The 12,029-nt window shown below is 36.4% G+C and overlaps 1 protein-coding gene across 4 annotated transcripts in view; it reads right to left on the minus strand.

The window, feature by feature from the left end:
- Positions 1-12,029, minus strand: part of ATP8A1 (ATPase phospholipid transporting 8A1) — a 216,983-nt gene that overhangs the window by 5,792 nt on the left and 199,162 nt on the right. For all 4 annotated transcript variants that reach the window (XM_036905468.2, XM_036905471.2, XM_036905469.2 and 1 more), the window contains 3 exons: positions 8,305-8,393; positions 7,482-7,574; positions 81-172 (listed from right to left, as the gene is read on the minus strand). In XM_036905468.2, coding sequence (XP_036761363.2) covers positions 81-172; positions 7,482-7,574; positions 8,305-8,393 — 274 coding nt within the window. The remainder of the gene's footprint in view (positions 1-80; positions 173-7,481; positions 7,575-8,304; positions 8,394-12,029) is intronic.

A 12,029-nucleotide genomic window follows, 5' to 3' on the forward strand; every position in this document is an offset into this window, starting at 1 on the left:
ATGTCAAAATGATGCTCTCATAAATGCTATGAAGTAATGGCAGAGAATTTGTGTTTCAAAATCAGACCTCAGATACTTACGGAGCAGGTTTTGCTGCAAGGATTCAGACCGGTACAAGCTCACGTGGTTCTTCTTAAAGACGTTCTTGAGCAGTTGTGCCCTCTCCGTGAGGCTGCAGAGCAGGTGCAAACGTGTGAAATGAATTTTCAACTCAGCAGAGACCCCAGTGAGCCCACAGGACCACCAGAGAGAGTGAGACTTAAAACAAAAGATTGCTTGAGGAGTCTGTAGTCTAGCAACTCTTTCCACCCCATTTCCTCAGATAGCAAATGAAATTTCAAGTGTTTTAGATAGCTACTTCTGAAGCCATGTTTTCCGCCATAGCTAAGAAGAGTTTTGTCCCCAGGAAATCAGTCAAAGGATTTCCCTACCCTTCAGTTATACTGAAGTCAAATGGAGATGCTGAACCTATACAATATAATTAATACAAAAATACAGAACTTGCCAGTTGCGTTATTAGCTTCTAAAATCTTTGTTGACTTATTATGTACATTCTAAGCATGGCATTTTTAAAAAATAAAAATTTACTGCATCTTTTTCCTACTTTGCACATATTTCGGTGTAAAATAATATATTTTTACTTATGTAAATAAATTCTAAAAATTACACAAAGAAGAGATTTCATAGATGTTTAAATCAGAAAAACTCCATTACCACACCAACGCAGTACAAAATATATATTCCTTAATTTCATTATAAAATAAGTCTGTTAAAAAAATAATTATTAGGTAAAATTACAAGGAAAATATTAATTTTTTCAATAAACATTTAGAATAGTCTTCTCAACTAACTTCTAAAGCACACTGCAAGATAAAATGCATCTGTTTTTTTCAACTGCATGTAGAACAGTGTCTCACACAGTAGGAACTCACATACTTATCAATGAAATGAATTTGAAAAACAATTCCGAAACATACTTTAAACATCATCAGTCCTTCCAATCATGCCATTTCTCCCTTGGCTGATTTATAAAACTTTGCTTTGATATCAAAGAATATAATAAGCATGAAGAACTAATAAGTAATCCACATGTGTTACAGCAAATGTTTATGCAATTTTGTTTTAATCACTGGAACTGACTCAGTTGAAAATTTTCCATCTTGTATTTTCCCCACTATAAAAGCTTTAGTTAAATCTCTCTAAGTTATGTCAGTTCTATATTTTGCCAAAATTTTTAAGACCCTGAAATGGAACAATTTTCATCAGATACCAAAAAAAAAACATAAAATAAAATAAAGAGGATCATCTGCAAAATGAACTTATTGTAATTACACAGACATTTAGGCTTTTGCTGAAATAAAATATTTAGAAATGCTGACATTTGTAGTTATCTTCCACACATATTTTTAAATCTGAGGCATGTTAACTGGTACTTATTAGACATACTTTATTGTCACTGCAAATTAGCTGCATTAAGGCAAGAAAGCTAATTAATCTAAAACTCCAGTGGTTTTGTAAATAGTTATAAAACTTGTTTTTGCCAGTGAAATAAACAGATGCGGAGAATGAGAAGAGGTCACTTTTACATTCACATTTCTTACTTTACTCTTAAAATGATCTAACATTACAAACCCTGAGACCCTGAGGAACAGTAAAATATGTAACTGCTCTGAGGAAGTTGGCAGCTCTAGCAGCAGGTGGTCTGACTGTGTTAGCAGAGCAGGGTGGAAGGGGTGCAGGGAAGTCTCTGGTGTTCACAACTGAAATGACTACAGATGACAGAGGATGGCAACGTATTATGATGTAGCTTCTTCCCAAAATACATTTTCCAGTTTTCAGGATGGCCTTCCTAAATGCATAAATACTTCAATATTATACCATTAAAGTGTTAAGATAGTAGATGTGAGAATTTTATCTTTCATGTAGGGCAACTTAAGCATTTAAGATATTGTCATTTTGTTTTAATATAAGGAAATACTTTCACTCAGCTGTTATATGAAGTTAATGTTTAGTATTCAAAAAAAGAAAAAAAGGCAATAATAAAGACTATTTCTTGGGAAAGGTACACATTCCTGTGGGAAGAACATGGGCTTTGGAGTCTTACTTTGCTTTAGTTCTGAGTCTGTTACCTATTAGCTGGGTCACCTTAGGCAAACTTTTCTTGGTCATCTCATAGACAACAGGAGGACAACCCCTAACCGTCAGGCTGACTGTGAGGATTCAGGGAGTGTACAGCTTTCAGTACAGTGACTGGCATTTAGGGAACACTCAACAAATGCTAGTCCTTCCCACCCTTCCCATCCCCCAGATCCCAAGGAACTTATTATAAAAACATCAACTAGAACAGGGATCTTCGCAAAACAAAAGATACTTTGTGAGGATCATTTCTGAGGCCTTGGTTTATAATCAACATTAGCTCAAAATGAGATGGCCTATTGCTGCACCTAAGTTTTAATTTCTAATGCCCCCATTCCTCCTCCTTAGTAGGACAAGGACTAGGTTTTTATTAAATTTCTTTCTTTTTTTTCTGCGTTACCTATGCTGAACCTCCTGCTTTAGTTCTTGTAGAGCAAAGAGTCCCTTCTACAGAATATAAATGCCATTCACATCATATAAGAGTGCTTAATAAATAATAAGTGATGAGGATTTATATTTCTCTTATCTTAACTTACCTTTAGGGAACTACTCATCATTTCCAAAGTAGGCAGTTCGGTGCCACTGATGTTTATGGGGACTGATATTACTACCAAGTCGCATTATAAAATATGCACATAGCACGTTAACATTAGGAGATACATTAGAGTTCAGTTTTTGTTCAACAGCCTAACACAGCATGTGAAGAAAAAAGGCTTTAAGATAACTTCTCACTAAAAACCACATTTTATTCACAACTGTTAGTAATTTTACTTAGTTTGTAGGTTGCTTAATGCAATTATACAACTGCCACTTAAATATTGTTACCTTATTACCAAGCCCACTGAAATGTCGAAACTTAGATATTTGGTGGTGGTGAAAATACATCATGTTTTAAAATAATACTTCATTTAGAAACACAGAAAAAGTATAGGTAAAAACCCACTTACTATTCTAGAACATGTTGTCTTAAGGTATTTTCACTTATTTTTGAAGAGTGATAAATTTGCATCTGTCTTTATATTGGGTTGCCAAGCTATTTTGACTAACTCATTAAAATTACCTCCAGAAAGTAAAGAAGCATCTATGCATGGAATGTTTCAGTGCACAGCTTATGACAGCTGTCCTGTACTAGGTGGTGGTGTTGGGGAGACAAACAGTGATTATAACAGGTCTGATCTCTGCCCTGGAGGAGATAACACTCCATCATTCTGTCACTTTCTTCACAAATGTTGGACAGAACCATTATGAGAGTGATGAAGAGAAGGTGGGGGGAAACATTTGATACATCCTTCTATTCTAAATCCTTACCAAGATATTTTTGTAATACTGATATAGAATCCAGTGTGGAAATTGAAAAATATAGTTTCTTCTCTATTAGTTCCGGGGCAATTGCTTTTCATGAAGATAAACAGTACAGAGAAAGGCTGGGAAAGACCACCATTACCATCCACATGACCTGATTATCTGACCTCCATATTTCCCTACTCTCTTCTTTAAAGCTAGGGCTGTGGGCCAAACAGTGGTGGGCCAAATTAATGAGGACTGACTTGAAGATCATAGGCTAAAATTCTATTAAGAAATGGCTGCTGATGGTATGCTGGCTAATGTCTACAGTTAGATATAAAAACTTGTGAATCTCATTATGTTTGCCTGTCTAGAAGATGTATTGCTTTTGACACACATGAAAGATATCCTAAAGTAAGTGGCTATCTCCAATGAGCCTAGAGTTTATAATCCCTTATTTTAAACCTTTGAGTTTTTGAATTCACATTTGTTTTTGTTACTGCTTTATTTTGTTTTAGAAAAGGTAAGATGTTACACACAACTTAGAGATAAAAAACCCCCAAGTGGGATCTGAGAGGCCATTTTTTCTATCAAATGTATAAATATTTACACTGTGGAAAATATAAGCACTATTACTCCCTTTTATTTATAGAAGAAAAGGTTTAGGTTTTTCCAGCAAATGTTTGCTATAAACCTATGGAAAGATATTGAAGTTTTTTGATTTTAGAATTGTAGATGCTTATGTTCCCTGGTGTTAGAACCTGTCCTTATAAAAGTTACAGCAAAAAAACAGAGTTTTACAGTGTAGAAGTTATTTTCTTAACCAAAAATAATAAGCCATGGCTAGACAGCAATCAGGACTGAGGTTTGGGTTTATTCTCCCACCACTTTAGACTTAGGTTATGATTTCTCCCATACCCTAACCATAGCTCAAAAGCAATATACTGAGGATGAAACACACCTTTCCTCCCAAATTTCAATGTAAAGTTGAGATTTACTTAATTCACTGAATAATATGGTGACATATTATTTGTGCTAAAAAAAACTATTTTAACCAAGATGTTTAAATTTTTGAAAATGAGAAAAGATGAGAAATAAATTATTGCAAATGCTCATGTGGATACAAGTTCTAGTTTCTCAGACAGTTTTATTTATGTATATTATAGTTTAACTTCACAGTATGGTTAGTGAAGATTAAAAAAAATTGGGGATGATCAACTCACAAGATTGCATCATTCTATAATAACAAAGCACATTATGATGACTTGGGATGTTGGTAGTTTGGGAAGTGTTAACCTATATAATTTTATGTTCTTATGCATCATTTTTTAAATACCCACAGGTCAACCATCTATTTACTACCTACTACTCACCTATAATTTCACCCACCCTCTCATTCATTCATTCCTTTATCCCTTAGTTCCTTCTCTTGATCACTCAGTTATGTGTTCAACAAATATTTATCAAGTGCTACCATGTCCCAGGTGCTGTGCTAGGTGTTGGGTTGCAGTTAAGACTAAAACAAAGGTCTCTCCTTCAAGGAGCTCAGTCCAGTAGGGGAACAAACACAGGGTAAACAAACACATTACAAGACAAAGCAATACATGTAACAACAGAAGGACAAAGTACAGAGACAGCAGAGCGGGAATTAATTTTATCTGTGAAGAGTTCAGGCAATTGCATCTGAACTGGATTTGGAAAACTAGGAATTGTATTGCCTAGTCTCCAAGAGGATATCAGCTTTTAGACCGGGACGGCATGTGTGAAGACTGGGACGCATAAAATAACAGTGCTTTGGAATGAAAGGAGGTCTGATAATGGTAGAACACAAATAAATCACAATTTCTCCTTCTCTGAAAATGTAGATATTAAGTTACCTAACTTTTTTGAAATTTGACACCTCATTTCCCAAGATTCCTAAAATAATCCTGGCAGTAAAATCAATCTGATAATTCCTTAACTGTGTTTGAATGCAAGTAGTTTATCGTGAGGACTTTTCCAACCTTCTGCTTTCTCCAGCTTCACAGAGCCTTGCTCTTCCCAGTCCTCCAGCTCTCATCTAGCAGGAAGACACTGGTTACGCGGACCCACCACCACCCTTCTGATCACTGTCGGGCAGCCACGGGAACATGGGGTGTGTGTTGGATCAGGCTTTTTTCCTGTAGTATTCAGCTAACAGCTAACTCATTCCTGAGTTCTTGAGAAAAGCTGAAGAGCTATTATAGGCAAATGAGTCCAGCAGCAGCAGGAAATTTACCCGATGCACTGGACAGGTCGGTGGTCACTTACAGTGGAGTTCACTTCACTCCCTCGAAGGTGTTCTGACTTACTTAATGGAAAGGGCTACTTAAATCCCAGACTCACTGGATCTTCTGGATATAGAAGCCATCACACTGAACCCACACCCTCACCCTGATGTGTTAATTGTCGAAGTCAGTGATAACGCTATAAACCATGAAAACAAAATGTCATGTAGAGGGGCATAAGTTTTATTTACATACTTACAAATACAAAAAAATTTTCTCCTAAAGGTGGTAACAGTGTTATCAATGGCCTTTCCTTAATAGTTGTTAATAAATGGGTTTGCTCACAATTTTGTGAGCCAGAACTCCTACCACACCCTTTCTTACGGCTAAAGAAAGAGAACATATTTACTGAGGGTCTCTCTGTGCCAGGCAACGGAATAGGTGGAGATGTTTAGACGAAGGGGAGATAGAGGGAGGAGGAAAGCCCCCTCACGGCAGGACCGATCACCCCGCACATGCAGGGACACTGACTCAGGACGGTCATGAACTGTGTGCAGGTAGTGTAGGCTATTTTTGCTGCTCCAGCACATTCTCAAAAAGCAGCAAAAGGCAGAATAGTGAATGGATAGGAGCAGGGCTCTAAACTCAACTGACATAAGCTCAAGGCCCAGCTCAGTCCCTACAGACCTGAGAACTTAGTCTCTCTGAGCTGCAGTTTCCCCATCCGGAAAAAATGGGGATGATCGATTTAAAGAGGTTTGTTATAGGAACTCAATGTGATACTCATATGAAGTGGTGAGTGGGGCACGGTAAGCAGCACGGACTGAGTGCCCAACTAATGCCAGTGGAGGCCTGGCACATGCCTTCAGCCCAAAGAGAGCGAGTGAGGGCTGGACACCAAGGTCTCAGCTTGAGTCCCAGTCTGACCCTCACTCCTTTCTGTCAAACTGAGTAACACTGAATCATACCATGGCAACATAAACCATTTCTGATGGCTCAGACAAAATTTTAACTCATTTCAGTGTGATGAAAGAGAGAAGAAACAAATTTCTGGTATTACCTTCATAATTATATTTCATTATAGACTGCTTTTAAATAATTTTAACTTCTTATTTATAATGCTTTATGAATTTAGTAGATTTGATTAGCTTTATAACCTTGCTTTTTGTAGGGGTGGGGTATGAGGAAAGGACTTGGAAGATACAACTCACTTCATATATGATATACGCCTAGGTCAGTTCCTGACGCACTCAACTATAAATGCAATTGTAGGGCAGCAGGCCCTGTGTCAACCTCTGATTTTCATTACATACTATTTTATTATGCATACTGTTCAAGCTAAAAGTCTTTTTTTTTTTACTGTGTCATGTAATAACACAATAATATTTATAATTACTATTTAATGCTCATTACTGTTCAAGCTAAGTCTTTTTTTTCCTGTGTCATGTAATAACACAATGATATTTATAATTACCACTTAATGCTCAGTAAGCACCAGGTATCAAGCTATCTGTTTTATCAATAGTATTTTATTCAATTCTTACAACTAGCTATGAGGTAGGTATTATCACCCCCATCTTACAGATGAAAAAATTGAGTCTCAGTAGCATTAAACAACTTGGCTAAGGTCACGCACAGCTTAATGAATGACAGATTTGATGTGAATTCACATCTGTATGATTCCAAAAATCTGTCAACAACACTGCTTAGCTCCCTGTTAACTAATAAATATAAATATTGCCACTTACTTGCAACCACTAGTAAAAGACACATTTAAAGTTCATTTGGAAAAGAACATATCAGTGTGTATTTTACCTTTTTCCAAGCACAACTGCTCCTGGATCTTGAGATTTTGCCTCTAGCTCCTGAACTTCATCTACTAATGTTTTAAAAGCAGTCCTTTTGATACTATAAAAAAAAAGGAGAGACATGGAAATACCCGTGTGAAGACTTAAGACTTTACAAAACTGGTTTATTATCATGCTGCTAAATACAACAGTAACCAGAGAACAAACAACAGTTTTTCAATAGAATCTAAGAAGTTACAGTAATTTTGAGCATTAGTATGATTACAGAAATAATAGTCTTAAAAGAAATGGTTTAGGCTTTTAATATTAAAACTCTCAAAGTTATTACATAAGCATCATATAATTAACTTTAAAGATGTTGTTTTTGGTTGGAAGAGATAACATTTTCAAACTTATAATCCTTGAGGAAAATTAGTAAAGTTTTAGTTTCTTGCATTCTGTATTTTATAGATGTTTTCATCAGGCAGGCAAAACACTTTTCACAACTACTGCTCATTAACAAAATATATATATATAGAGATGTGTTGGAGATAATAGCATATTTTTCTTCTACCTTGAATGGGTTTTTTCAGACTGATTTCTAAAGATAAACTCCCTAATGTTAATTGAGACTACCTGCTTTGCTTCTCGTTCAGTCTTTTAAACGCTTTAGTTTTCTAGTTCCAAATCACTCCTTTCTTCTTTACTTATTTAGGTAGAATTAATTAATATCACTAATTCCTATTCTGCAAACTCTACATTCTTGAGTTCATGGTACAACTAGAGAAATCTGAGGACTAAAACACACATGCATCTGTATTTTAACACACATAACTGAGAATCATACTTACACCTTGTATAGCACATCAAGAAGCAAAGACGCCACAGGGATAAATAACAGGCCCGTCCAAAAGACGCCAGAACTAAACAACATCGCTGCCTGGGTAAGCCATCAGAAACAATATTATTTCAAAAACCAAGAAATACATCATTCACATTTAGCTTTTATATGATGTTAAGTAAAATAATTTTAAGAATCTCATTCTGCAAGAGGGTGTACAATAATTCTAAATTCAAACTTGTGAAATATTGGAATTATAAATCAAGTATGTTAAAATATGTATTTATATCTATTTTTCCCCCTCAAAGAGCTAAGATGGCAGTTTTATCATGTGCCAAATCTTTCTGTATTTTTATGAGATTTTTATTATTGTCATCAATACATGGAGTATTAAACTGTGACCGTTTATAACTTAGAATATCAAAATCATTTTGAGCAAACTCCAAATATACTGTGGATTAAATTCTCTTAAAATACAACATGGAGAACAAGTTGTAATAGAAACTAAATTTACTTTTCTGGCAAATAAAAACGAACTTTACTTTTATAAAATATTGTGCAATATTAAAGAAATCATCCAGATAAATCATGATAGGTGTAATCAAATTAAAGTATCTATGAAAATAACAATTTGATTATTTTTGGCTGATACTAGGTAGAAAAATAATTTTTTTCAAAGATTCATATAACTTGTATTCATGAATCCTGTTATTGCTAAATTCAGACCAAGTACCTGGAATGTAAAACCCAAATAAAAGTGTGTTAAAAATAAATTTAATCATCCCTTTGAAATTCCATTAGTTATTTGTAATAATTAAAAAAAATCCCTTTGTAATATAATTAGATTATACAAAGCTTAAAAAGTAAATGTCATACAATAAAAGTAAAAGAAATATTTTTTCACTTCACATCTCTTTATGAAGAGTAAATTTGTGGTACAATTAAAAACATAAATGTATTATAACTCCAGTAAAAAGTAGCCAACTAATGCATGCATGTTTACACTGTCCTAAAAATCACCCAGGACTTTAAAAAAAACCCCCAAAACCTACATATGGTTCATGAATTAAAAATGATCTAGAGTTTAATTCTTATAGGCAGTTCACAATTACACACAAACAGTTCTACTCAATCAATCCTTCTGAAATACAAAGATCACTGGTTTTAAATGATGTCTCAGATCACCTATTCATTCTGACTTCCGACTGAAGACCAGGAATTGCTGCTTAAATTTTTTTGTACATTAGCACAGGCTTATTGCTATAGACTGCCAGTGCAAGGATGCTAAGCTAAGGTTGTTCCCTAACACATTTAAAATAAAAACGTGCTATTACAAAAAATTTCAGAAAATACATGTTGCCATGTGGGTTCAATGAAATAGCACCTTTATTCTAGACACCAATAGGATGAAAAATATTCACATAAAAGTCACTTTATTTTATAAGCAAAACATGATCTTCGACGTGTTTGCTGACATCCTCAATAGTGAAAACCAACAATAACTATGTAATAGGAAATGTCTATAAGGTCGGTGGGTTTTGTTTAGGTTGAAGGAAGCTTTTTGGTAAGGTAATGATTAAGAATCCCCCACATTTCCTTTTCCTTTTGGGGGAAAAAGGTAAGCTAAGATTCCAAGTCATGTGATTGAAAATACCTCATTTACTTGGCTTAATTTTAATCTATTTTAACTTTGGGGACAAGAGAAGAAAGATTTATTTCTGCCTTTGCCACCTTCCATTAAATGTCTGTTGGAGGAAAAGGCAAAAGTGGTGGCAGAGACTCTAGGCTGCTAATTCTGACCATTGTGATGTTAACTATGAATGGGGAACAACTGGCGCCCACTATTCAGTCCACCAGCCTTTGGCTTTACAAATGAACAACATGAATTGAGGGGAAAAAAGTTTTTCTGCGTCATATCTGAAAGCCTGTCAGATTTTTTTTTTTTTTTGCAGAGTTAATCCAAACCTAAAAGATTTAAAGCCGACATTCGCATTAAAGACAGAGAGTCCCTTTGTATTTTTTGGATGAAGAGGGGGGAAAAAAAAATAAAATCCCTCAGAGGTATTTCCTTCCTTTCTGTACGAGAAAGCTCCCCCTCTGTCTGTAGAAACCATTTTTGTCTCTAACTTTTCACATCTCTCCCCTCACAGGCAGGTCAGCCGGGGAAAGGCGCCCGACCCCCGCAGACAATGGGGGCACCAGGAGCAGCCTGTGCGGGGCTGGGCTCCCGCTCCCTCCGAGAGCAGTTTGCAAATCACTGCTAACGTGGGAGATCAGTGGGCCCTGCCAAGCGGCCCCCGCCGCCCCTCCTAGAGGCCCTGTGAAACCAAATGGAATCTGCCACAAAAGTGGCTCCCGGGGGCCTTGGGAAAGGATCTGTCGAGGGAGCAGCAAAGCCAGGGAACTGGAGGGCACAGGCCCTGCCTGGGTAACAAACAACCGCTTGTCTCTGCAGAGCCAGGCTGGCTCAGCATCGGACCACGCGCGCTTCAAAAATGAACCTACTCTGCCTGTGAAGGCAAGTGGAGGCAGAGGGATGAGAAACTGTTCTAAAGTTTCTGTGTGAACTTGCAGAGAAAGATTTGAGAAAAGAAAAAGCTCGCGTGCATTTAGCCAAGCCCAGGGGCTTGACCAGCTAGCTAAGAGGCGCCTGCTTACCTTCTGACTACAATGAAGCGTTCCCTCAGCACCTACGTCCTCGCACCAGACAGGGGCCCCAAGTTCAGTCTTGTAGGAGAGAGAATTTCAATGTGCTACCTGCCTACAAAACTTCAGCGCTGCGGTTCTGAAGGGCTACCCCTCCTTTCATCCTATAAATGTCAGAGTGGTTAACTATGACTCTTATTCTTGGATAAAGTACAGAGACTGTCCAAAAAGGAACGCCCTTCGGGGAATCCTAAGACTATATTCGCAGACCCGGTAGGAGCAGGATGGGTGATTAACAGCTCTGGAAGTAGTCCTGCTTCTGCCCTTGCTAGCGTGCAGACTTAAGCTAAGTAACTTGTGAAACTTCCTCAGCTGTAAAATGAATTGTAAGAATTAAACCTTATCATCTTTGTAAAGTGGCTGCTTTTATTGACACTGATGATTAAGAATTGTCCTTTCTTCATTTTAGTTTTCATATTTCTTTAAACATGCTAGCCTTTTCTGTCTAGTGATTTCCCCCAAGAGCTCCAGGGAAGGAAATGCTTATCACAATATCAGATTAAGCATAAGTCAGTTTCTAAATGTCAAGGTTTTCATCACATCAATATCAAAAAGTACGCTCAAGACTAAACCTGGCTAAAGGTACTGACCACTAGTAAATAACCGTTCATCTCTGCTTGCTAAATTTAGGACACGGAAATAATTTTTTTCCCCATAAAAACTATTAAAGACTGTGGGTGTAACATTATTAATTTGGGAAGGGAAAATTATTCCGAAAACAGTGCTGTAAAAGTTATTTTTTTTGTGGGGGTGTTAAGAATTAATAACAAAAAACCAGGAAGTGATTATTAAGTGTCTAGATAAAGCTGCACATAACTTTCCAAACTTAAAAACAGTGAGAAAACTACAAAAAGAAATGCTTTAAAGGACGGATTCATGAAAATGTAGAAGTTCCACATGTTGGAAAAGAACTATGAGTTAATGATAAACAACAAGCTGGGGGAATAACTGTCACAAGTATATTAAATTCTGCACTAACACCAGACTATAAAAATAGACCATTATTTCCATGACTTGCTAAGAGCCTAA

Source organism: Manis pentadactyla, chromosome 5 (genome assembly GCF_030020395.1).
Source record: "Manis pentadactyla isolate mManPen7 chromosome 5, mManPen7.hap1, whole genome shotgun sequence".
NCBI lineage: Eukaryota > Metazoa > Chordata > Mammalia > Pholidota > Manidae > Manis > Manis pentadactyla.